The sequence below is a fragment of the Telopea speciosissima genome, chromosome 3 (genome assembly GCF_018873765.1).
Source record: "Telopea speciosissima isolate NSW1024214 ecotype Mountain lineage chromosome 3, Tspe_v1, whole genome shotgun sequence".
In the NCBI taxonomy this organism is placed as follows: domain Eukaryota; kingdom Viridiplantae; phylum Streptophyta; class Magnoliopsida; order Proteales; family Proteaceae; genus Telopea; species Telopea speciosissima.
In genome coordinates, this window is record NC_057918.1 from 16455273 (window position 1) to 16482570 (window position 27298).

The 27298-nt window shown below is 40.3% G+C and overlaps 2 protein-coding genes across 3 annotated transcripts; one reads left to right on the forward strand and one right to left on the reverse strand.

Moving 5' to 3' along the window:
• LOC122656050 (VAN3-binding protein) lies at positions 1-4205 on the forward strand. 2 transcript variants are annotated; one of them, XM_043850482.1, is made up of 8 exons: positions 1-220; positions 527-601; positions 2310-2378; positions 2512-2893; positions 3027-3191; positions 3365-3414; positions 3540-3597; positions 3679-4205. In XM_043850482.1, the coding sequence occupies exons 1-8, from the start codon at positions 98-100 to the stop codon at positions 3873-3875; spliced, it is 1119 nt and encodes a 372-aa protein (XP_043706417.1). In that variant the 5' UTR covers positions 1-97; the 3' UTR covers positions 3876-4205. The 2 variants fall into 2 exon arrangements, with proteins under 2 accessions (XP_043706417.1, XP_043706418.1); XM_043850483.1 differs by lacking the exons at positions 3540-3597; positions 3679-4205 and having other exon boundaries at positions 1-256; positions 3365-3467.
• LOC122656051 (probable lactoylglutathione lyase, chloroplastic) lies at positions 3891-27298 on the reverse strand. Its single transcript, XM_043850484.1, has 9 exons — positions 27108-27298; positions 25792-25996; positions 25558-25682; positions 25325-25389; positions 24077-24289; positions 23888-23935; positions 20223-20330; positions 19764-19904; positions 3891-4190 (listed from the first exon to the last, which is right to left on the reverse strand). Exons 1-9 carry the CDS (start codon positions 27262-27264, stop codon positions 4149-4151), a joined length of 1104 nt encoding a protein of 367 aa, XP_043706419.1. The 5' UTR covers positions 27265-27298; the 3' UTR covers positions 3891-4148.

The following is a 27298-nucleotide window of genomic DNA, read 5'->3' on the forward strand; positions in this document are numbered from 1 at the left end:
GTGCCAGTCAAGTAAGTTGGAGAACATAGATGAAGATGGGCCAGCAAGTTGGCTTCCAGTCATATGTTGTGTCCCTCCTGAAACTCCTACGGAGCCCATGGAGTTTCTTTCCAGGTCATGGAGTCTCTCTGCTATGGAACTCTCTAAAGCACTTGCAAACACACCTCTTCAATCTTATGTGATGGGTGCTGCGGCTCCTTTGCCTTCCCTTCATGCAGTGGTGCACAACAACAACTCAACAGTACTGAGGAATTCTGTAAGATCCATTTTCAACAAAGTTAAGATTATTGGGTCCAACTTAATTTGTGAGATTATAATTTTCTTGCTGAGTATTGAGCAAATTAATATAGTTAAAGGGCAGTACTAGAGAATTGATTTTGGTCTTTCTATAACATTTATATGATCATGACTCTGTTTTGATTCATGGGATCGATCAGCTCATTGTGATCCTTAAAATCAAACTTATTGTCAAGAAATATAAAAGGCTGACCAGTGACTATGGTTGTGTATTTTATGCTCTACGCAGGTCATTGAACAACCAGTTCCTCAGCCGTCTGAGGTTAGCCCGCCAGTTTCTCCAAGAGAAAGTGATGATGCAAAGGTCTCTCTCTCTCCCTAAAATTGTGGTTATCTGAATGAATTAATGCAAAAACATATTAAAAAAAAGGGCGTATCCAATGCACGATGCTCCCGCCACTGCGGGGTCTGGGGAGGGTCATAATGGACGTAGCCTTACCCTTGTTGTCGCAGAGAGGCTGTTTCCAGACTCGAATCCGTGACCACTCAGTCTAATTTCTTTTTATCCCTAAAAAAGCTCATTTGTTTCCAAGTGAATGTCACTTAAGACTCCATTTGTTTTGGCATAAAATAGTCCAAAACTTTTTTTATGGAGGATAACACAATTTGTTTGGATAAAATGGGCAATTTAATCATTAAATCTTCCTCTTAAAATTTTCAATATCTTGAGGGCACCCTTTGTTGCCTTAGATAGATCATATATCTAGCCTATATTTCTATAGGACCCATCCATGTATCGTTCTCACAAGTCATGACTATATGGTTGGGTTGCATAACTCAAATTTTGTTCTAACTGTATTTTATGTAATTATTTTAGATAAATTTATCATGTATAATAAATGTCAAAGAAGAATTGAAAATTCTTACAATGACATTTTACATCATATTTTATCACTTACAAGCAAGTATTGAAAAACTTTTCAACATTTAAAATTTCACTTGTAAAATTTTCCAAATGAACTTTTTACATGAAAGCCAATGAGGCCTAAAAGAAAATTTTGCACACAAAATCTATATAAATAAATTTAAGATTTTGTTCGAAATTTTTTATTTTTCCTTTTTTACTTGGAAACAAATGGATTCTTAAGGGACAAAAAAATGACAGTTCTGTGTTAAAATTTTCAAAATTAACATTTGAAAAAATTATGGCTAGTACATTTATATTTATACCTATTATATATGAGTTGTGTATTGTCATTTAAAAGTTCTACAGTAGACTACTAGAATTATATCCCCTAGTGTTTGGCAATATTGTAGTTCTTTGTGCACAAATACTGCTTTGATAAGTCTAGTTGTGGATTATTTACCAAAAAAATATGTCAGATTTTATGAAAGAAAAAAAGAGAAAATCTTATTGTAACCAAAGTGGTGAACTAAAAATTTATTATTATTATTTTTTAAAAAGCACTATTTTATTCCTACATTAAATAACTTTTGAGAATAAAAACTAGGTGATAAAAAAAATGTTACTAACTTCTTAGTTCACCACTTTGGTGACAAGAAGTTGCACACCCAAAAAAAAAGAGTCTAGTTATAGAAGTGTCATCCTCTCAGGTTTGGTGCTGGTGTGCTTAGGTCTGGGTGCCCATTACATGTCATATGTCGTACATTGAGACAATAAAGAGCAATATTAGTAGGTGCCACCTTAGAGATCATACAAATATAGAATGGTATGATCAGATGGTTTTTAAAACATGGTCGTCCAAGCCGATTCAGGTTGATCCAGATCAGAATCAACATAGGCCGATCCCAAACTTGAGATCGGACCAATCCTTGTTGGGACACTGGTTAAAAATACACACACCGATTCCAGAGCAGATCCAGACCCTGCTGTGGAATGAATACGATAGCACTTCCAAAGTGAGTGGAGAAGCATCAGATGTTTTGGCCATTTCTAATTTTGGAGGTCAAATGACCAAAATATGATTTTTTGATTCTTTTTCCTTATTCCGCATGAGATTTGAGGATTAGCTTCATATGTTTGTAATAGTTGTGATTTGAATTGTGCGCAGGAACTGTTTCTACTTCATCAATCACTCGATTCAGATTTACTATCCAATCAACAATTGCACAAAAATGGGGTATTGTCGATAATCTCATTTCCCTCAGCGTTGGTAGTTACTCCCAGTGGCCACCCTCGTCAGAATAAGATTACTAGTCACTTGAATTAACTGCCGCTGATGGGCTGTGTTTTTTCTGTAACTTCATCATCAGCTCTGTAAGAACACGGTGAGAGGGAAGACGATGGGGAGGTGGTTGAAAGATCAGAAAGAGAAGAAGAAGCAGGAGCTGCGAAGCCACAATGCCCAGCTCCATGCAGCCGTGTCGGTGGCCGGGGTCGCCGCTGCTATTGCCGCCCTCATAGCCTCCCAAGCGATGTCACCATCGGACACCACAGCCTTTCCTAATTTACAGAGCTCATCTTCCAAGACATCTACTGCCATGGCATCAGCAGCAGCATTGGTGGCTTCTCACTGCGTTGAGATTGCTGAGGAAATGGGAGCTGATCGTGATCAGATACTAGAAGTTATTGACTCGGCCGTTAATGTCAGGACCGCCGGTGATATCATGACTTTAACAGCTGGAGCAGCAACTGGTACCCCACGTCCCCAAAGCCACCACTAGTCCTTTCTTTTAACTTCCAAAATGACCCACCAAACATCTCATCCAGCAAGAACCCTTTAATCTTAATTCAGTTTTAGTAATTCCATTCGTAATGCATATTGCAGCCTTACGAGGAGCTGCTACTCTCCGTGCAAGACAGCATAAAGAGCTGTGGGCGTCACCCTTTGCCCTTGCGGACGAGCAAATAGTTGAAGGCAAAGAAACAGATGTCTCGCCAGCGCTGCGCTTTGTTTCAGAAGGCGGAGAGCTTCTCAAGCGTACTCGGAAAGGTATAATAACCAGTTGTGCTCAGCACAAATGCAGTGAAGGGTGGTGTCTCCAGTCCCCATTACCAATACAAACAACCCAACCCAATTCAATATTACCAAGTCAAAATCGCTTAAAGAAATACCTTCTGCTGCTAATTCTGTTTTTGTAACGTGTACCTGATTGCTGTTAACAGGAGCTCTTCACTGGAAGCAAGTCTCTTTCTATGTGAACTCAAGCTGGCAGGTAAAAAACCCTTTGACCACACCCATAAAAGCATAGCTTAAAAGTCTGTCTCCCTATCATTAGAGGGAAGTCGCCAAAAAAAATCTTGTCTGATTGAATCTTCAATCTGTGATAAGGAACTGCAGGTGGTAGCCAAAATGAAAAGCAAACATATAGCTGGTGCATTCACAAAAAAGAAAAAGTGTAAGCAGAGACAATAAATCACAACTACCCATTAATACCTTGTGCTCTTTATCTGATCTCAAATCCATGCTGTGTTTCCAGGTGTGGTTTTTGATGTATACTGCGATACCCCGGCATGGCCCCAGAGAGAAGGGGAGGATTGTAGCGGGCAAAAGGCTTACTTTGGGATCCAAACGGATGACAGGGTAATAGAGTTTGAGTGCAGAAGCAAAGGCGATAAAAAGATGTGGACAGATGGAATCCGTCAAATGCTGCATTGCCGCACCAACATGACATGATATAGCAGAAGTCATAAGGGGATGGAAGACTAAATTTTCTATTGCACAAACAAATTAAAACGTACATATCTCAAACTTCCTAAACTGCTGTAGGTCAATTGCTTGGGAGGTGCTTATTACAACTGTTTGTACAATAGGCAAATGATTTTTTATCTACAAAATGGCAGTGGTGCATTCTCATGTGGTGAACTGGGATGAAACTATCAAGCACAATGAAGATTTAAATCGATCCAGTTGAAAATAGCTACGTCATTCATCACAATGTTTCCAAGGTCATTCCAATTCCTTGAGAAAATCAATATTGTCAACAAAAACCTGCCACAGAAAGAAGAACAATGACACCAGATGATGGAACGAAAGCAAATTACATAAGAAGAAACAACTCCAACCACAAGAAGATAGCGTCTTAAAAGAATATGCAGGCCAGATAAATGCTAAATATAATAGGGGAAGGTTTCTGACACCAACATTCATGGAAGCCATTCCGATTCGGCAATGTCTGTTATATCTGCCATGTAGCAATTTGAAGGCACTCAAGCTTTGGGTACACCTCCATGTTATGCTCTACTGATGTGTCAATATCAGCCAATTGGACTTGACCACATCTCAAAACAACAGTTTCAAAAATTGATGGAAGATTAGCACTCAATTTTATATGACTAAAGAAGAAATATTCCTAAACATGGTGGACCATACATTGAGATGGACCACCAAATTTGACGTATGGCCTATACAAAGAATACCCAATCAATCCAATGGTCAGAACGACCAAAATAAGCCCTAGATGTCGCAGAAAGAGCCTATAAATATCAGAAATCCATTTCCGTATAAACAATCTGAGCAGATTCTTTTGACCAGGATTCCTTGCAGAGAAGTAAGTCCAGCACAATTGCCTCATGGAGAAAATGTCTTGGTACTTCGAAGAAGGGAAAGTAGCTGGCCGAAATAAGTCGCCTCGGGGAGAAGATGTCTTGGTACATTGAAGTAGGGAAAACAGCTGGCAGGTCAAAAGAATCAAAGGACATTTTACAGATAGAGACAACTAGGTCCAACAGTCACAAGTAACGTGTCAATCATCCCACTCCATACTAGTTTGCCTCAACTGGTGCTCACAAGGTTCAATTCTAAGGAAATCAAATATCGTTTCCATACCAAGCTGAAGTTCTCTCTTCATAGCAACAAACAAGCAAACCAAAAAAATTAAGGAGCAGGGGATTGAAAGAAGTGAATGAAAACCCCTCCCATTATTATTTCAGTAATATATTTGCCTGGTCTGCAATCCGGGTAGATTTGTGTTGGGTTGCTCGATCAACCTTAATCCAGCCCTAGGTAATAAGATAACTAATGGAGACCAGTCACAAGTGATAACCAGTCCACAAGAGGATCACAAACTTCAGGTCCATCAACAGTAAATACTTCGATCGGTTATCAGATTTACAAGAAATTTCAGACCAACAAAATTTTAAAAAAAAAAGAAAAAAAAAAAAAAGAAAAAAGAAAATGAAAAAGATAGGGTAGTCTTTTCTAGACTCAGGTCTCTCACCAATGGCATCTCACCATACTCTCTCACAAAGCAAAGCACAAAGCTATGTTTTTTTTTTTTTTTTCTCAATCTCATTAATCAAATTCGTGTACAAGTCTGTAGCCCCTTACAAATTTATATAGAAGATCCAAAAACAGACTCAAACATTAAAAAGGAAAGGCCTAACCCAATCCTTAACTAATAAGGTAAGATAAACTGACTCAAAACAGGACTCCAACTAAACAAATAAAGTAAATCCCGTTTTCCTACTTTCTACCCATATTTTAGGCCCATTAAAGTGGGTCATTACAAAGAAAACCCATGGGATCAAAGGCCCAATACCTACATAACCCAACCCAAGGTTTATTTCCAATAAAATAAGCCCTTTAGGTGACTTATCTGCATCAATAACCTAAACCCAAATTTTAGCAACCCTAATCAGCCTGCCTACAACTACAAGCCAATCCGAAAGTTCAGTAAATTTAAAGCAAGAAGTGCACACAGCCCTATTCACAATGCCACACCAGAGCTGCAACACGATTTCTTCAACAGTGACACACCATTTTGTAGGTGAGTTGGGCACTTTAACCATTCAGCCATGGATGCTTATCGTACATTGTGAATAACCAAATTCCAATTGAATGAAATCTTTAGGAGGAATCAATGAAAGGACATTAACTCAAATCCTGGATCTTCGAATTGAGAGATTAGGAATTCTCACTATTTCTTAGATTCATGGACCAAATTTGATTCAGTGGGATCTTTCACCCATGGAAAGAGAACTCAGTTGAAACCACCGAGATATCTCGGTTTCGCAAGAAACTAAGACAAGATGTGGGTGGATTTTAAAGTCACTGGTTTCGACCAGTTTCAACAGGTTTCGACCAAAACACCCTATATTCGGTCGTTCCCAGTGCAAAGAGGGAGCCCGATGGTTGCCCAACCGACCTGACCGAATGTTAAAATGATTAGTAATATAATATATTATATGTTAAATTTAATAATTTAACGAATGTAAAATACTCCATTAGTCTTATCCCACGTTCCCACAACGTCACATAATTCACATTTTAACTGAAAAGCTGCTCCCTCTACAGCCTGTCTTCCATCTTTAATCTGGTCCCATTACAGATGTCTTCAATGTTCAGCTATCCGTGCACATTATGAACCTATATGTACCTAATTACCCCTTAGATTATATGTATTCTCCCAAAAATACCCCAATTTGCTTACCTAAACCCAACAATACCCACCCTAAAAACGCACTAGGTCCCTTTAATATTCTCATTTTCACTCTGTCCTCTTCGTCTCCATGCTTCCATTCGTCCTCAGTTGAACCCTAGATGGCGCCGCTGCTGCTGCAATTGCTGCTCCACAATACTTCCTACTGAATCCTGGCTCCTCCTATTTCTCAGGCAAAGTGAACCTTTGCGGCTTTGCTCTCGGCCTCCAATTTAACTGGTCAGTCTTCCTCTCCCTGCTCCTCTCCCTTCCTTCCACATTCTTTACTATTTTTCATCTTTAATTAGTGTATTTGATTTGTTTTCTTTGTTTATACACTACAGATTGAAGGAAATAAAACATGCTTTGAGCGACAATCGAGGTTTTGTCAAGAGCTTGTAACCCCCTGCAACCGGACTGGCATCTCTTGTCATCCCTTACAAATTTTTTTGTTGAATCTTCAATTTGCTTTCATCTTGAGCCCAGTATCAGGGATCTGGTGTGAAATTCACTTAAAAGATCAAATTCAAATGCTGTTTTAATAAATTACAGTATAACATGCATGATCAGGTGAGAAATCTTCTGAAGGGATCAAATTCAGAAGTTGCAACAGCCCGTTTATGGAACGGCTAGCCTGAATAATGCTAGCCAGATTAAAAGCCGGCAACCAACCGACCGATACTAAACATGTTCATGCCTGCCATATGCAGGCCCGACTCCATAAATGGGCGGTCACGGTGCAGGTGTTAGAATTGGTGTGGCCCGATCAAGCCCGACCGGTTGACACCTCTAATGTCACACATGCCCAACTTGCACATGATTGGATGAAAAATCTTGCCACTAAGACCCTTAGTAAACACATCCGCTAATTGCTCCTCAGACTTGACAATTGGAACACTAATAATTCCTTGTTTTAGCTTCTCCTTGATAAAGTGACAATTAATCTCAACATGCTTCGTCCGTTCATGTTGCAACAGATCATAAGTGATGCTGATGACTGATTTGCTGTCGCAGTATAGCTGCATCGGCAGTTGAACTGGAACACAAAGATCCTGGAGAAGACCCTAGAGCCTCAGGAGTTCACAAATACCATGGGGCATAGCCCTAAACTTAGCTTCTACACTTGATCTAGCAACTACTGCCTGTTTCTTGCTTCACCAGGTGACTAGATTGCCACCAACAAGAGTACAATACCCTGAGGTAGATCTTCTATCGTCAGGACAACCAGTCCAATAAGCGTCACAGAAGGCATCAATACGTAGGTGGTCATGAGGAGAAAAAAGAACACCTTTGCCAGGAGCCAATTTGATGTACCTCAAAATTCGATACACAGCCTCCAAGTACATGGAATGGGGATCATGCATATATTGACTAACTAAGTGATAGCAAATGCAATATCTAGCTTGGTGTGAGAGAGATGGATCAATCTCCCAACCAATATCTGATAGCTTCCTTTGTCAACCGGTTCTCCATCATTACTTTTAAGATCGGAATTTGCCTTGAGTGGTGTATCTGTTGGTTTGCAGCCCAGCATCCCTGTGTCAGATAACAGGTCAAGAGTATACTTCCGTTGAGAAAGGAAGATACCTTGAGTTGACCGATCAACTTCAATCCCAAGAAGTAACGCAATGTCCCTAGGTCTTTAATCTCAAACTTTGTGCCCAAAAAAGTCTTCAAACGAGCAATTTCTGCAACATCACTTCCTGTAACCACGATGTCATCAACATATACAATGAGGACCGTGATGAGTTCTACGGACTTCTTAATGAACAGAGTATGATCAGTGTTACTCTGCTTATAACCAATAGACACCATTGCTTTATGGAAACGACCAAACCATGCTCGAGGAGATTGTTTCAAACCATACAAGGCTTGCTTCAATTTACACACCTTGCCTTGGGTTCCCTGGCTAGAGAACCAGGAGGGACATCCACTCATACCTCCTCTTCGAGTTCTCCGTGGAGAAATGCATTTTTCACATCAAGTTGTTGTAGTTCCAAGCCCAAGTAGACCGCACAGGAGAGAATCACATGAATGGTGTTCATTTTGGCAATCGGTGCAAATGTATCCTGGTAGTCAATATCATATGTTTGTGTAAAACCCTTGACAACCAGCCTTGCTTTGTATTTGTCCACCATCCCATCCATCTTTTGGTTAACAATGAACACCCACTTGCAGCCCACAGGTCTTTTTCCTGGAGGAAGAGATACCAAGTCCCACGTGTCATTCTTCTAAGTGCCCTCATCTCTTCTACCATAGCAGCATTCCATTGTGAATCAGCTATAGCTTTCTGCCAGTGTTAAGGAATAGAAATAGAAGACAAGGACGAAACAAAGGCACGAAACGAAGGTGAAAGAGAATCATATGAGACCATATTAGAAATGGGGTGTTGGGTGCAAGTCCTCTAGGGGTTGTGAACAGCAATAGGCAAGTTAAGTGTAGGATCTTTAGCAGGAGTTGTGGGAAGAGAAGACTCACTAGGTAGAGATGAAGTAGGAGGACTTGGATCAGGAGGTAACAATTGGCTTGGCGCAGTAGTAATGGTAGCATCTACTTGCTTCTGTCGATGTCAAAAGCGAGAGCGAACAAAAGCCTTCAACAGACTAGGCTTCTCCTGAGCAGAAACCGTGGGTTCCCTAGGCTCCTCCTGAGTAAGCACTTTGTTCTCTTGAATAGTATTGTCTTCCTCAATGGGCAAGGGACCCTCCATCTCCATTGTTTCCATTGGACTTTTCATTGGGGCAACCAGAAGCACATCTTCGTGTAGAGATTACTCCCCCTAAAGAGGTGCACAGGGTGAAAAATACGCTTCAGTTTGTTAAAGACCACATCCATGTTAACAAACATGCGACAAGATGGGGGATGATAGCATTGTATCCCTTCTGCGTGGGTGAATAGCCTAAGCGAAACCTACCGAAACCAGGTCAAAACCTGGAACTTTTTCCCAACCAACTCGAGACTATGGTTTCGAGGCTAACCATTTAGGTCTGATTTTTTTAGTACAGCCTATTTTTGACAATCTAAACACAATGCATGAACTATTTCACCCCAAAAAAAAAAAAAACTCAATATGGTACTTGTGGTTATTGACCCAAGTTTACTAGTGTACGCTGAAGGATACACTAAATCTAGTATTACAAATACTTAGTTCACATGAAGTTAAAGTACAAGAACACTAAATAATACATGTCATCCAAATAAAAGCAAAATTGCTCAACAGTCAACACTTGCTTAATTCCATGCGGAGTTTCTTAGTGGGTCCAATCCACAAGCAGCGTACCACTGAATATTTTGGAGTCATTCCTTTGAATGTACTACATATGTATCCCATGACATGCTTTGGGCCCAATTGTTCTGATAGTCCATAACTGCCCATCTATAAGCCCCATCATAAACTTGTATAAGATATCCAAACCTAGGGAAGGGCTCAGCATGACTGTAAGAAGTTGGAGCCGACACACATGGCTGGGATGGATACCCAAAGAGACTGTTGACAAAGGATGACCCAACACCTGACCCATCCCCATATCCATATGTAGCAGCAGATATATCATGACCACTCCCATATCCAAATGAACCGGTGCTCTCAAAGGATGGTCCACCAGCATATCCACCACCATACGGTCCATATCTAGCATATGATGCTGATCCGACGTACTGTTAGAAGTGCGTACAAAAACAGTTTTGTACAAAAATTTTAATTTTTGGGACAAAAATACTATTACCTTTGAGAAGAGAGGTTCACACGCTGGTAGAAGTCGGCTGATATAGTTTGTATATGCACCAAACGAAGAAAATATGCGAAGAAATCCACACTTGGAGGCCAAATTCCCACTCCTATGTCGAAACCTGCTACTTCTCCACTGTCTTGATCGAAACTTGCGAGATATCACAAGTTTGATCGAAACATGTGATATTTACACTTTGGTTTGGTTTGGTTCAACTGGTTTTGACCAAAACCAGTCGAAACCAACCGAAACCTAGAACTTTTTAAACTCCCTCTAAGTTTCGTCTCGTTTTCTTGCAAAATCGAGATATCTCGGTGGTTTCGGTCGGTTTCGACCGAGTTCTTTTTCCATGGAATAGCCAAGAAAAAAAATACACTGGAGACCACAGAGATCGAATTTCCCATGTTGGTGGTGATTGCGGGCAAAACACACACATCCAAACAACTTGGGAGGAACAATAAAGGAGGAGGAACCAAGGAGCAGCTTTATGGGACAGTGAGACTCTAGAACACGGGAAGGCATTCGATTAATGAGATATGCAGTTGTAAGGATAGCCTCACTCCAATATTGGGCAAGGGGACGTGCATTTCAAACATGACAGACTGAGCCACCTCCAACAGATGGCGATTCTTCCATTCAGCGGCCCTATTCGGAGCCGGAGTGTCAACACAGCTCGTCTGATGCACAATGCCATAATCAACCAGGTATAACTGGAATGAACCATCCACATATTCCTTGCCATTATCGGTATGAAGAATTTTGACCATGGTGTCAAGTGAATAAATTGAAGCAGCGAAAAACCTCACTCTTCTGATGTAACAAATAAACCCAACTCGAATATGGCAGTCAATAAAAGTGACAACCACCGTTACCTAGAAATTGAAACACACTGGACAGGGCCCCACACATGCGAGTGAATTAAAGTAAAAGGTTCGGAGCTTCTATTATCATATGGAGAATAAACCGACCGTGTTTGCTTGGCAAAAATACAAGCACCACAAAAGAAACCATTCGGATTATATTGTTTAAATAAACATGAAAAAACTTTGCTATAGTCCTAAGAGAGGGGTGGCCCAAACGATGATGCCACTGATATAACTAAAATAAAACAACTATAGAGGAACTAGGTGAAGCTTGAGCAGTCAAAGCTGAAGAAGGTGGGAAACTATTATCTAGCAGGTACAAGCCACCAGCCACTTTACCACTGCCAATCGTTGGCCCTGTCGCCAAGTCTCGAAAAAGCAAGGTACTAAAACTCGGGTCTTGGTACCAACTCGGCTCTTGGAAAAACCGAGACGAGTCGAGATCTCGCCGAGTTGGTGCATTTTTTTTTTCCAACTCGAAGCCTCAACTTTGGGTCAACCCGAGATCCGAGATCTCGCCAAGATATGTCAAGTTTTGTCCAGTTAGGTAAGGTATTTAAGTGGTAGGTGGGTTAAAATAATGGGTCGAAACCGAGATCCGAGATCTCGCCGAGATATTGCACTTTTGAGACTCGCAGGTAGTCTTGTCTCGGCTTTTCCAAAAACCGAGAAACTCGGCAAGTTCTCGAACTATGCGAAAAAGACAATGGGAAGCAAAAAAGGTTACTTTACAGTTCAAGTCTCAAGTAATATTACTAATTGGAAGAAGATTAGTAGAAAAAGTTGGAACATGAAACACATTAGATAAAGATAATGAAGGAGAGCACTTAATAGATTCCTTCCCAAAGATGGAGGGAAGAGAACCATCAGCTACTCGAACTTGCCCCTTACTAGAGCCAGGAAAGTACTCAAAAACTTTATGGGAAGAACCAGTCATATGGTCAGTGGCCCCTGAGTCGATAATCTAAGGAACAGATTCAATAGAGGCACAATGACCACCGACAGAAATCCCTGAATGAGACAAGTTTGGGTCAGAGGTCCCTGGTAGGGAGACAGCTGAGGTTGCAGAGGGTGAAGGAGATGTATTGATCTTGGTCATCAGACGACGAAGAGTCAGCAACTCCTCCTGAGATAGAGAAGCCCCTGTAGTGTCAGAGGTCTCGGTATGATGTGCCAGAGCTGATCCTGAACCACGGCCATTTGCAGGACGACCATAAAGCTTCCAACAAAAATCCTTGGTATGGCGCTCCTTCCCACAGAGCACATTTCACCGTTTCCCTATCTGAAATGGGACGATCACTATAACGACGAGATGAAGATCCTGAACCAGAAAAAGTGCAAATCGATCCTAGGAAACAGGTTGCAACATAGCAGCATGACGACTATCCTCTGATTGAACCATGAAATATGCCTGCTCCAGTGTAGGAGAGGGATCACGATTTAAAACGTGAGCCCGAATTTGATCAAACTATATGTTGAGGTCAGCCAAGAAATCATAAATTCGGAGCTTGTCTTCTCGTTTCTTGAAGTTTGTGGCATCAGTGAAACAAGTAGCAGAGAAGTCATCATGATAATCTAATTCCTGCCACATACTTTTCAACTCGGAATAGTACTGGGAAAGTGTCATCTCTTTTTGTTTGGTTTCATGGATCTTCTTGCGTAGCTCATACACCTGGGCATCATTGCCAACCTGAGAATAGGTATTTTTGGCAGCCTTTTGGATCTTGGCATCCGAATGTAAGGGATAAAAGAATCCTTATCAATATAAGCCACCAAACGGTTGGAATAAACTGAGTAGTGACATGTCTGTATCCTTTGCATGTAAAATACTGAATGGTCGCCTTTGGCATCACAGACGAGTTGTCGAAGCCAGGCCAAGGCGGAGAATATGGTCAAGTAGGTCGTGAAGATGCCCTGTCAAAATCACGCCAAGGTGGAGAATATGGTCGATTAATCCGTGAAGAAGCCATAGATGAACCAGTAGCTTGTGGTTTGTTGAATGACTTTTCTTGGGGGGAAGAGTGTTGCTGATTTTAATTGTTACCCCTAGAAAAAGTATCTGGAAATTTCCTTCGATTGTATGGTCGTTTCAAACTTTCTTCTACCTGATATGCAACATGTACAACATCCTCAATTGTAGGCAGTCAACTGGATGCGAGTGCAGAACTGATCTAAGGGTGCAACCCATTGCAGAATTGTGCCACTAACTTCATCCCACTCAAAATCAGATCGAGTTGCGTAATAATAGAATCTGGCAACAAATTCCTCAACTATTAGGTTTTCCTGTTTCAACTGCGCAAACCTAAGGTGCATGCACTGCTTGTAGTCGGTAGGTAAGAATCTTTTGTTTAGGACTGCATGCATTTCAGCCCAAATAATAACTAAACCAATGCCTCGGGTCCGATTCTGTTGTTGTTGCTTGATTCACCAAACTCAAGCTGTGCCTTTTAGTTTAGCCTCTGCAAATAACACTTTCCTAGACTCGGTCAAACCGTACCATCTGAAAAAGGTCTCCAAACTGTGTATCCAATCGAAGTACTGTTCTAGATTATTATCCCCATAAAAATCAATAACATCCAGTTTTGCTGCTCTTTCAGCTTCATAATCATCATATCGACCAACTCCATAAGGTGGTGGTGGTGGTGGGAGTGACGGTGCATCATGAGAGGGGTCCTATGGGACTGAGTTGGAAGAATCCCCAGATAGCATGGGACTCTTTCCTTTATCTGAAGCCACCAGTCGGTCAATAGAAGCTTGCATAGATTCCATCATTGTCTGAATGGAATTGACAGTTGCGGTAAGGATATCAACATGTCCAGTGAGGGTGTCAAATTTTGTACCAGTTTCACCTTTGTATGAATTCTACCAAAAAAATACCTTTGTATGAATTAAGCTGTTGGATAATCTCACTATTGGCTATCATGATTGATAAGCAAGAGCACACTCAAAGGATAATGGCAAAACAATAATTAAGTAGAAATTTATAAGATGATGGCAGAATTGTAATTATAAGTAATGGAAGGTTACTATGGTAAGACTAGAGAAAGGGTATGATGGGTAATAAAAATTAAAGGATAATGACTCACTAGGAATAAAAAGAAAAACTAATGACAAAAGGAATATAAGAGAGAGGGGCAGTTAGGAAATAAAAAGAAAAGCTAGTATAAGGAAAACAAAGCATTAAGCAGGGGTAATACAGGGAATAATGGGATTTGTAAAAGGGTACTTATCTCTGGCTGATGGAGTTTGGGTCGTATTCGACCTCTGGAGGCAAGAATGGCGCTAGAAGAGTTCGACTTCAAGAATGGCGCTGAAAGAGTTCGACTTCTACAGTGGTTGAGGGAGTTCGACTGGGACTTGGGCTTTGGACTTGGAGTTTGACAAGGAGAACTGCAGGGAACTGAGATGCGATGCGAGGATGGACCAGGTACGTGATTGATGACCTCTGGAAAAAAAATTTCCTCTTTGTCTCTCGCTCTCTCTTCTTTCCTTCTATCTCCTTTTTTTTTTGGTACGATGCAAGCGGTTTGGCTGGCTGTGGAATCGAGGGGTGGGGCTGGTTCAGTAGGGCGGTGGGTTGGTTTCTTTCTAGAGAATGGATGGGTAGTTTTACCGCTGGAATCAAAGGAATGGTTGAATCTGGTTTTTGTTCAACTCCTCAGTTTCAACAGAGTCGAGATTTTTTTTTTGTGTGTGGAAATCAAGGGAGGAGGTGGGATGGTGAATAGCACAGTGTTGTTGTGGGGATCGGAAGTGAGGGGAAGGATGCTGTGGTAATGGCAGGAATGATTTTTTATTTCTTTTTGGAACGAAGGGAAGGTGGGGATTGCTGCTGGTGTTGTTCGATCACAACCACAGCGAAAAGAAAAGGAAGGAGAAAGAACAGAATGGGGAGAGGGATCATAAGGGAAGGAGGAAGATGAGATCCTTCGACTCTAATACCAAATTGGTGGAGGGCCGGATAGGAGAAGAGAATAGTTGCAAGGGAAGGGGAAAGAGATCACACAATCACACACTCTCAGAGAGTAAACTCAACAAACTTCTATTCAATTCACTATCCCCATTGTCGGGTTACATGCAAGTATTTAAAGAAAGAAATAACAAGACTCCTAGTTAGACTATGAAACTAAAATAACTTGCAAACTCCTAACTCTTAACTCTATCTAACTCCTAAATAGTCAACCCAAAAAAAATAAAAGACTTAAATAAATAACCAACTAAATAACTAATTCCAACCTTTGTTGGACCAAAATCCATTGGACCGGTTCTGTTTGGGTTTGGGTCTCCAAATCCTATCATGCTGGTCCAACCAGCAAAGTGATACTGCATCACTTTCTCTTACCCACCACAGGCAGAACTGATTGAATCTGCATCAACTTGGTATTAGAGTCGAACTTGAAGCTACATCATGGAGGTTGATGATTCACGCTGTTCGATTATTGATGAAATCCATACACTCCAAGAAAGGCAGAAGTGTTTTTTTCAGTTTGTTATTGGTTCCAACCAAAGGCCCAGGGATGATTCCATTTCAAACTATGAGCGAGCAGAAAAAGAAAGAATAGTAACTTGGTCCCAGGCATTTACCATATTACCAAGATTCGGATCGTTTTGATGATGCTTATTCTTTTAGATTTTGTCCCGTCCGTAGCACTTCAAGCCTTTGAGGATCCCTGTCGTGGTTGATTGTAGAGCAGTCCGCTCCTATACCGTTTAATCTTTAGATTCTTTTTCACTTCGGAATATGGTCAAGGTAGCTTGCTGTTTGCGAATGGGATTTCGTGATCTCCCCTTGATCTCAGGATAGGTTGTCGAAAGGTTGTTGATAATACTGACCGCTTCTGTATTGAAGTGCCGAGCATGAGAGAAGCTTCATAGGATGGATCGGAGGTGGTAGAAAAGGTAGACAATGAAAGTGATGATCAAGATGAAGTAAACAGATCTGATAAAATCTACATCAACTTGGTATTAGAGCTGAAGCTGAAGCTACATCATAGAGGTTGATGATTCATGTCGTTCGATTATTGATGAAACCCATACACTCTAAGAAAGTTTGTGAATAGGATTTCGTGATCTCCCCTTGATTTCAGGATAGGTCGAAATACTGTTGATAATACTGACCGCTTTTGTGATGGAGTGTTGAGCTTGATAAAACCTTCAAAGGATGGATCAGAGGTGGTAGAAAAGGTGGACAATGAAAGTGACGATCAAGATGAAGTAAACAGACGGATCAAGATTGAAGCTGAGGAATTGATCGACGGTCTGATTGCTTATGTGAAGCCCTGTGATCAGATTCCAATTGAAGGGATATTGTTTCTCATTGTTCGTCAAGAGATCATGATGGTTGATCGTGAGATGCACAGGATCATTACCCCATCAAAAGCAATAATTGTGGATGCCGATCGGGTGGTGTTGATCCTCCCTTGCTACAGAACTCGAGGACAAGTTCTTTCTAACAAGGAGGGAATCATTGTTATCAAAGCGGGAAGGCAACCATGGCGTTTTAGAGGGCCAAAAATCAAGGCGACACCACCATGGCGGCAAGGCGCCCGCCTAGGCATCCAAGGCAACCAAGGAGCCTGGACGCCATGGCGACGCCTTGATAACTATGGAGGGAATAATACAGGACTGGTTTAGTCCAGATCTGAAATTTTTGGTTCAAAATCTGGGTCCATGAGTCCATCGATGGGGTGACCGGGTTCAATGAACTTACCTTATCCAGTCTAATCATGGGATGATTTAGGACTTTATTTTCTTTCTTTTATTTATTATTCAGTTGTTACGATAGGTTTAGTAAGTTGTTGAGTGATTAGGAACCTTCCCCACGCATATAGGAAGTTCCCTGATACGTACCTGGTACATATTTTACAATAAGAGAGATGGGAGAGAGAGAGAGAGAGCATTGGTCGTATAGAGGTGACCTCCTCAAACAACAACTTGTTTATCGAGTTTAAACTTCTTACCCCTGATAGAATAGTTCTTTACTTTAAATAACAATTACAAAACTCACCAAATAGTGGTTTTACATAACCCGCAACCAACAATGGGTTGAGTAATTAACGGAACCACCGATAACTTCTCACAACACTCCCCTATTCACACTCCTCCACTTACAGATAATAACTACCCCTTATATCTCCCTCTTAAATAACTACTCCACTTACCAACTCAACTCAGACTCTTCTACAACTGTGCATGCAAGCATGCTAACAGTACCTACAGCAACACTTAACCATTAACATGACACTTAACATTCCTGTCCCCTTAAAATGGGACTTCTCCTCAAGTCCAAAAAATCTGAAAATTGCCGTTGGATGTCTTCAAGCACTTCCCAAGTAGCATCTGCCGGAGAGAGGCCACTCCAATGGATTAGGATCTCTTTCTTATATTTTTATGCACTCGTTCATCGAGAAACCGCTTGAGGATGTGGTACTAAGACTGCATCGTTAACCATTGGCAAGGGAAAATAGAAAAGATAGTAGGCTTTAAGAGAAAGCCTTGACCTCGTCTCATCCCTGAGCTCTGATACCAGATGTTACGTGCACGGATACACTGGAGAAAAAATAGGGGGAAAAATAGAAGATAAGAGATAAAATAGGGAATAGATAGGGTTGGCTTTACAGATGAAGCCTGGTGTCATGGCGTAATTAGGAGGTCGCCGATCCTCTTCTCAAGATAACATCTAGAGAGATAAGTTTTGATTTTTCCGGATAAGTTTCCTCTCTTTATTTTACTAATAAATTGGCCGCTAAGATTGCAGCCATTACACCACTACTCCTCTCTTCTTAGTTATAACTCACCACAAACACTTACACGTATTATGCAACTTACACAACCAATCTAACCACTCAAAACACATCCATAACTCTCCAAGACTGACCATATTGACTCAATAACTTACTAACCGCACCACTTCACCACTTCTACAATTAACTATACCCGATAAGAAACATGCACGTAACAACTCCTCCCTCCTAAGAATCAGGCTTGTCCTCAAGCCGTAGCTCGGGAAATTGATGCATCATGTCCGGGAGATTCTCCCAAGTTGCTTCCGCGGGGTGCCAGTGGATTAGAACCTGCGTCCATCCTTAATGCCTTTGGTGCTCTAAGACGGCTTGGGGTTGTGGGTGCAAGATTTCCCTATCTCCTAGGACACTTGGAAGAGCTTTTAGAGTGATGTCGCCCGCCTGCTATTTTTTTAGTAACGAAACATGAACCACAGGATTGATGTGGTAGAGTCATGCCTTCTGATACCATTTAATACGTACCTGGTACATATGTTAGAATAAGAGAGATGGGAGAGAAAGAGAGCATTGGTCGTATAAACTTGTTTATCGAGTTTTAACTTCTTACCCCCGATAGAGTAGTTCCTTACTTAAAATAACAATTAGAAAACTCACCCAATAGCGGGTTTACGTAACCCGCAACCAACAATGGGTTGAGTAATTAACTGAACCACGGATAACTTCTCACAACATTCCCCTATTCACACTCCTCCATTTACAGATAATAGCTACTCCTTAAATAACTCCCTCTCTTACATAACTACTCCACTTACCAACTCAACTCTGACTCTTCTACAACTGTGCATGCAAGCATGCTAACAATACCTACAACAACACTTAACCATTAACATGACACGTAACATTCCCTTTCTGTTTTGGTCTTTATCTTTTCTTTGTTATTCTAATATAGTTGGCCGGAAAGTAGTGATTTAATTTCCAGACTAGATAAGAGTTTGTTTTTAGTTATTACAAGAATAGTTGAGTGTGTTTAGGACACTGGTGTTTTAGTTTAAATTAAACAGTCCTTTTTTTTTAACTTCTATAAATACACTGTAAAGGCTAAACCCTCATTGTTTTGATTAATGTAATGAATTAGTTTATCTTTGGTTAGTGAGGTTGTTGCCTCCTATATTCCCTCTCTCCTCTCTCTTCCCCTGTGTTCTCTCTTGTCTCTCTCCTCTTTCCCCCGTGATTTGGGGTTTTCTCTCCTCTCATTATTCTTGTTGATCCACTTTCTCCTACCCACCACAAGCTGATCTCATTGAATCAGCATCAGGACCTATACCATCAATACCTAAACTTTTGCAGAAAAGGAAAAAAATATTGATAACTATAAGCTAGACAATCTATCAACACATGCCATGGTAAGACGCAAATAAGAAATATATCGGTCAGGTTGCCAATGCTCCATTTACCAAGTACAAACCTTGTATTAGTTGGTGGAGTTTTTTCTTGGCAGAAACCAACTGCCGTTGGAAAACCAGTCTCGGGCCTCTTAGCCCAACGGAGATTCAATTGGATTAACCGAGTCCATGTTGAGCCTGACCCAGGCAGCATTCTGCCATTTTTTGATGAATTTATAACCTTGAGCCAAGAGTTAGTAGGAAGCATCGGCACCTTAAACTGACACCTATAAGATCTAATATCCAGTTGCAATTGCCAAAGATAGGCCAACAAAATCATCAATAGCAACCTCTATGAAAATTTCAGTGTCAAAAGACAAAGATGTCTAGAGGCACAAGCTAATATAATTGAGCAATCAGAAGTCATACCGATTTCCAACCATCAGGATCCAAGCAAGCAGTAATCTTGGTGTTGATACCCGGTAAAGGCCCAGGCTCGCGGGTGATCTTCCCACCACCCAGTTTAATTGCTTCTGCAGTCTTATAAACATCATCTGTGCCTATTGCTATCTGGTAAATACAAGGGATTAGTTTCCTTTAGCCAACCCAATAAAGGAAGAAAAATAACTTTTCCTTTAATTTATATTGTTTTATGTATTTTTAAGTGTAAGGGTCCAAGGGAGTGGACCTCAGCGCAACGGTAAGGTTGCTCCATTGCGACCTAGTGGTCATGGGTTCGACTCAAGAAACAGCCTCTCCACGAAGCAGGGGTAAGGCTGCGTACATTATGACCCTCGCCAGACCCCGCAGTGGCGGGAGCCTCGTGCACTGGGTAGTGGGTACGCCCATTTGTATGTATTTTTTTAATTGTAAAATAAGAGTTCTCACCTGTGCATAGGCATTTCCTTTGTCATATTCAGTGACCCCATAATTGTACGTCAACTCCAGCACTACACTTTTATCTTCTGGACCATAGCCCATCATGGCTATCGTATACTGCAATATGACCACAATAAATATCAACACAGTAGAAATACACAAAATTCTAGATAATAGTATAATTTCAAAGGATGGCTCCAACAACATTGCTTGAAAAAAGAAGCTCAAGGGAAACAAGATATAAAAGCATAGCAACCACTAAAGGCCCTGTCTGGATAATGGCACATTGTTCCTGTTCCAGGAATGTGTGCTATGCCATGCTGTTCCAGGAATGTTCTGAACAAGAACATGTTTGGCATCAATGTTCCAGGATTGATTCTTGGCAAAAACTGGTAGGAACATGTTTGGAATAATTGGTCTGTTCCACAAAATGATGCAGATCAGTGGCGCTATGCAGATTGGCACAGTTTAAAACCAGGAACAATACTCCACACATGATAAACATGTTAGCAAGTGTTCCCGGCAAATCTGGTATGACACGGTCCTGTAATACTTGATGAGGACATCATACCATCCGATCAAGGATTCAGGGTATACCAGAGGAGGCGTCGGAGATCTCAGCCATCCACTGCTTGTCTGCTTCTATGTGGATTGACGACGAGTTCCGCGGTTACCGTAGTGCTAGCGCACAGCCTGTAGGCCCCACTTGCAGTAGTCTTTAGTATTAGCTAGTAAATCTGATTTCTATTTATTATTATTTCTGTTTCTGTTTATTTTTATTTCTATTTCAGTGTTGATGTATGTGAGGAGAGGTGTTCTTTTCTTCTTCTTTATTTATTTTTTTATGTTGTAATTGCCCCACTTCCCCTTCCCCACGACTTGGCATTTCCCCTTTGTATTTATTTTCTTTTCTTTTTATTAGTAGTGGTAACTACATTTGTAACCACCCCACTCCCACGGTTCCCCCTTTGTTTTCCCTCTTTTAGTGCCCATTTTGGCACTGTTGTAAGATTATTGAAGAATGACAATGAATGAAAAGTGGAACTGCTCTCTCTCTCAGCCGTGAGTCTCTCTCTCCCTCTCAATTTCTCTTTTTTTCATCTCTTTCTTGATTTCTGTTCTCCCTACTCCTCCCTCTTCTTCTAATTTTTCTTCTCCCTCACTTCTTCTGTCTCTGTTCTCCCTTTTCCCTTTTTCCCCACGAGATTTGTCCCCTCCCTTTTATTTTGTTGTTTTCTTCTTCCCCAGACCCCATGGTACTGCTGTCTTGTTCTTTTAATTTTTCTGTTGTACAGTGAGGTTAATGGACAGAATTATAACTTTATGGAAGCTGTTCACTAACTGCAGCCCCTCAAATCTGAGAGGTATTTATTTCTTCTACACTGATCTTTAATTCTCTTTCGCCTATTTTATGCTATAGTTTCTTTGTATTGGCAGTGTTGCTGTCTTGATATAAACGTTGGCTGAAAGTCTTGCTAGGCTTAGTCTTACAATTTTAGGATTCTTGAAACTTCATGCATGCTAGTATTTGACTAAGTGTTGCCTGATTTCTAACCTCTATAGCACCCAATTGAACATTGTTTAGTTGAATACATGTAGCCTATGATTTCTATTGTTCATTGCTCACTGTTATTGCTGCCCGCCCTTCATGTATGTGCATCATGTATGTTGCTGCCCCCACTTAACTAGACAGTCCTTACTCCTTAGGAATGATTGGTGCCTACCTTAGTGATGTAGATCGAAATATGAAGAAAAAGAGGCCAAAACACTTTTCACGTTACTGTTCACATAAACAGTGTCACAGCCCCTTGTTTTGCCTTGGTGAGAATATTGTTAGAAGATTCTGTGGGGCCCAAGATCAGATTACATGGTGCTTTAAGCATGGGGATTTAGGAGTTTAGTTTAGTTTCTATTTTCAGAATTATTCTCTTAGATATTTTGCGGTTGTCTATTAAGCAACCTTAGCCCAGTTTAGTTTCTAATTCAGATTTAGAAAGCAGGTTTAACTTTTATTTAGAAGTTTCTATTTTTAGTTTGTTTCCTTTTCTTGCAAGTTTCTAATTTTCTCTTGCTTGTAAGGCAAGCATAGCTGCCCCCATAAATATGTAATGCCCTCAGAGGCCCCCCACCAACGATTTAGTGAATGCTTGAGTATTGCTTTGAGAAAGTTTCTTATCCCATTGTGAGGATGAAGGGAAGGGAGCCTGGCTGGTGAGAGCCGAATCTCCATATCCTTTTCCCTTCTTCTCCTATCTTCTCTTCTTATCCCAATCGATTCCTTTGTGTTGCTGTTATATTGTGATTACTGCAACTACCGTGAAGATCCTTCAAGGCTCCAATCATCTCCAATCAATTCCAAAGGCTGCTGTTGCTATTACCATCAATTGAAGTGCTGCTGCTGTTGCTGATCAACATAAGGACGTTATTCACATCTTGCGGATTCAGTTCTGTCCCCAGTTCCTGCTGCAACTTCAAGGCTGCATATCTCCACATTCCTCTAACAAAATCTGCTGGGTTTTGGAGCATAGATCCACACCACTAACCACCCCACTCGATCCCAGTTCTGGCCTATTCTATTGGCTGGATTGTTCTACAGCATCAAACTTCTATTTTCATCCCCAACTCATATCTCCACTTCTGTCCATCAGAACTGAATCAAACTTTCAGCAAAGATTCTCCTCTTTGCCTACTCCACTCAATCAACAGCCCATTCTTACCGTTGATTAGGTTAGCATGATTTGCCTAATATTTGTTACCCTCTATTTTGGTGTTTACCTCCTAAATCTGATTTGCTTCCATTATTGACGATCTGCTGCAACTATTAACAATCCTACTGTAGAGTGGTTCTTAATTGAACCCCTTCTACATTACTTCGGTTAGCATGTTATCCTTGTAGGAAAATTTAGCCTCCAGGTTTTATCCTACATCAATACTATTCTCCCATTCAGATAAGCCTTAGGGCAAGGCCGTCAGTGGATTATGGATTTGTTTGCAACTCCGTGTTTCAGTTTGCTGTTATGACTGAATCTATAATCCTTATATGCCTGGGTTACTGTCTCAGAATTCTTCCTCCAAGACTATAAGTTGTAGATGTGCAGTAATGTAGACATTCATACGAGCAAAATGTTCAAAGCCGTGGATACACTTCTTGATAATGGGATCCCTGGACAACCAATGAGGGATGGTCATAATAAAGTTTACAAGTTGTTTTCAGATGTAATTGAAGGCAAAGAAGGAAGATTTCGCGAAACTCTGCTTGGAAGTACCCCAAAAAAAAAAATCATCAATACAGGCACGAACTGATTCACATGAATCTTAGTTGCTTCATAGCATACAAAATAGGCATGCAACTTGGTCAGATAGGGTTGGTCTGGGTTGCTGACCAACACATGCATAACCCTAAAAACATTAAAACCAAAGCACCCATAAATTAACCCCCAAGGGGGTAGCTCAGTTGGCAATGTCCAACACCTCACAATTAAGAGGTCATGAGTTCAAACCTCCTTGGGGCCTACCTATCCAAAAAAAAGCACCCATAAATTGTGCAAGTAATAGACCTATACAGCTATACATATTAATGCATAATGATGCACATGTTCAATGCATGATATGTACATACATAAAAGGATATAGCAATAGGTGCAATTTGTTGATCAAAAGAGATGTCAACTGACCTTGTACTCGGGATTATCTCGCTTGCGCAGAAGTTCCATGCCGAAAGCCTTTAAAGTCAGAGGGCGAAGAATAACATGAATTCAGATCTCCAGATATTGTATTCAAACCACAAAGTGAAACACAAAACTAGCAACTGGAATTAAATTATAACAAACAAAAGAGTTTCTGATTCCTAGAAGAATTTTCACCTTCTCATAGAAATTTATGGCCCGGTTAAGATCTCCCACCCGAAGCATTACTTGACACAAAGGCTCAGGAGTAGGACCTCTTTCCAAGAGTTCAAACTTATAACCATCAGGATCTTCAATAAAAGCAATTACTGTTTTTCCACCTTTAACTGGTCCAGGTTCCCTTGTCACTTTCCCCCCTTTTGCCTTTATGAGGTCCACCACCTTGGCAACCTATGCCAAGAAAAAGCAAACATATATCCACGTCTTTTAGGCTTTTTAGTGCAAAAAGTTTCAGAAAATACTTCATTAGCCATAGGTTGTAGATAGCAAAACCATGTCTAGTACATTGGTACTAAATTTACCATAATATGAAATGCTAGTGGTGAAGTATCGAGTAACAGAGAAAATCTACAGTTTGAAATTGAGATAGTCTCTTAATTTTTTCGATGGCAAAAGTTTTTCCAAATTTAACATTATAGCTTTAATCTGTAGGAACCCTCTTATGGATTTCTCAGGTGTCCATACATCATTGTGCACATGTGACAAGTGCATGAATAGCGGGACAGATCGGAGCAGGATTATCATGATTCCAATGTTAGTTTTAATTTTTTTACATATATTGTCACATTCTTTTTTATCATTTTTATGTAATTTTCAAGTTCACCATTCATAGTAAACATAGATTTACTATTTATAGAACATACAGTACTCGTTCTTTAAAGTGTGTACCTAGTTCACTCATTTTAGCAAGCTCCTTTTTTTTCCCCGATTGAAGGGCATTATAGTTGTGTAGAAATATGTGGACCTATGTACCAGAATGCCAGTAGGTTCCACATGGGACTCCTCCTTTCATTACTTTATTTAGTTATTTTTGTGTGAAGTCCTATTCAGATTAGGAACTGAATTTCTGTTTGGTTCAGTAAGTTTAATTTCTAGTTTCAGTTCAATTTCTAAAGGGAGTTGAGTTTGAGTTCAATCTGAAACTTAATATTCTAGATGTTCCATCCATTGTACTATTAGTTGAACCCATTACCTGCAGTTTTGTCAACAACCTGCATCACAGATGTTCACAAATGGTCATAATCTTGGATTAAAGCTACTCAGAGAATCCTTTTTGATACCATGTGTTAACGTTTCAACATTGAAGTTGTCTGAATCAAAGTCTGTATGAAATTATAATGATTATAATGCAGTCATCCATGCTATAGAAGATTATCAAGTGTCCAACCTAAAATAGCATTTGATTTTCAATTATTAGAAACTTACATCCTCAACCGCAATACCAAAATGGCCAAACGCAGTTCCGATATCATACTTGTCCACTCCATAATCTGCCAATATTGTTAAAAATAAGTGGGTAAATTAATGTGACAGAATGCATCCAAGGAAAAAAAAAAATGAGAGAATAATAATTTTAATTGCATTGTTTTCTTAAGGTCCTTAAGTAACTTAGCTTGCAAGTACAGTTGGAAATGTTAAAAAAACAAATGTGGGCTTACTGTAGGTGAGCTCAACAACAAAGTGGGAATCCTCAGGCCCATATCCAAGAAAAGCATTCGTGTATCTTTCCTCAGGTATGTCACGTTTCCGCAACAGCTTCATACCTAGACACTCTGTATAAAATCTGCAATCACCACTCATTAGTTAGGTTCAAGCACAACCATTCCCCTTGCTTAGTCACAAATTCTGATTAAAAAAAAACAATAAAGCATTATTTTACTATGGGGATATACTTTATGGTCCTGTCCAAGTCCCCAACACGATAAACAACATGAAGCATTCTCCGCTTGTCCTTCTTGACCCACTCTAGTATATTTTCCTGGCTGACAACAGTGCTTGCCTGTGCCACATTTCCAGCTGTGCCAGCCTCTAAGCTGCTCCCCTCTGCTCTTAACAATTTAGGTGCTTGTATACCAAAAAACTGCCCCTGAGGAATACCTGGACAACAACAGCCCAACCATAAGCCATTAGAAGACTATCTTATATATCTAATATTCCACATTAAATTCCAATTATGGAATAAAAATAATGGAAATTGTTTGCACTATCGCTTTTTGATATTCATCCTCCCAATCAAAGAAGGAACAAAGAGTATGTTATAGCCAAAGAAAATAACAACCTCCATACGTCAATTAAGACACTAGTATGATGTAAGTTTCCTATCCATATAAACAGATGGAAAACAATGAAAGTTCTACAAAATATAACCCAAAGGAAATAATTTCTATCGTCCAACCTAGACTTATTAATGCAAACTCTTAAAATGGAATAAGTGTTGAAAATAGTGCTGATGAAATCACAGTTGCAGGTGGAGCTGAATCCAATTGCCCCACATACTCTATTAAGTCTGTAACCTTCAGTCTATGCTAAGATTTTTTACAGTGTTGACATTATCTTTCCAGATCTCTTCCTTGGGTACGATATTTTTCTAATATATGAAATTTTGGTCATAACCCATTCAGACTTCAGAGAGGGGCCTTGCTATGAATCGTCCAGGCCGAGAAATAGTTGGCATCCAGAGAACCACGACGCAACTACCAATAACTAACCAAACGCCTGAAATCTCTACCACAATACCAACACTATTAATATCATGTCCCTCACTCTCCTGTTAACAGTTCCTATTGAGAATTGGAACCCTTTTACCGAACAACTGAACAAAAAAGATAAGGAACTATAAAATATAGATTATAACTAATTGAAGAAGACGCACGAGACTGCAATAATTCATCACCACATGTACCCACGAATTAGAACTACAGACACCCGTGGCAGCATTCGGAAAAATTCGATCAGGGAAAAAGATAACTGAAACGAAACCTACGAGCTCTGACATTACCAATTACATCTATATTATAAGCTCCGAACAAGATTTAAAGATGCATAAAATTGTATCCTCAGTTTCTAACACAGAATCGAAATAAAGTATATCAAATCAAGCGTGAACTTTTCAGGGATTGCAGAAACAGACACTGGGATCTATCGCTCGAGAAACAAAAACAAATAGTACTAATTAAAATTATTTAAATAAAAAAACAACAGCTCTTACTGCTACCGAGATGAAATAGAGCGAGCCTTCGAGAAGGATTATATGTTGAGAGAGATGCACCGATGCAAGCAGCACCCGAGATTCTGAGAGAACGGAGAGAAGGGCGAAAGGAGGCGAGATGGATAGATGAAGATGCCATGGGGAGAATCCTCACCATTTCTTTCTCACTCTCCTGTTTTTGTTCTCGTGTT

What these genes read in the sequence shown, in the direction of transcription:
- LOC122656050 (XM_043850482.1), top strand. Translation starts at nt 98, where the DNA reads ATGGAGTTTCTTTCCAGGTCATGGAGTCTCTCTGCTATGGAACTCTCT. An exon ending in AACAATTGCACAAAAATGGG is followed by an intron (nt 2,379 to 2,511) that starts GTATTGTCGATA and finishes CTTCATCATCAG; the next exon opens with CTCTGTAAGAACACGGTGAG. An exon ending in ATTCACAAAAAAGAAAAAGT is followed by an intron (nt 3,598 to 3,678) that starts GTAAGCAGAGAC and finishes CTGTGTTTCCAG; the next exon opens with GTGTGGTTTTTGATGTATAC.
- LOC122656051 (XM_043850484.1), bottom strand. Translation starts at nt 27,264, where the DNA reads ATGGTGAGGATTCTCCCCATGGCATCTTCATCTATCCATCTCGCCTCC. An exon ending in GAGATAATCCCGAGTACAAG is followed by an intron (nt 20,331 to 23,887) that starts GTCAGTTGACAT and finishes GTCATATTGCAG; the next exon opens with TATACGATAGCCATGATGGG. An exon ending in AAGGAAATGCCTATGCACAG is followed by an intron (nt 19,905 to 20,222) that starts GTGAGAACTCTT and finishes TGTATTTACCAG; the next exon opens with ATAGCAATAGGCACAGATGA.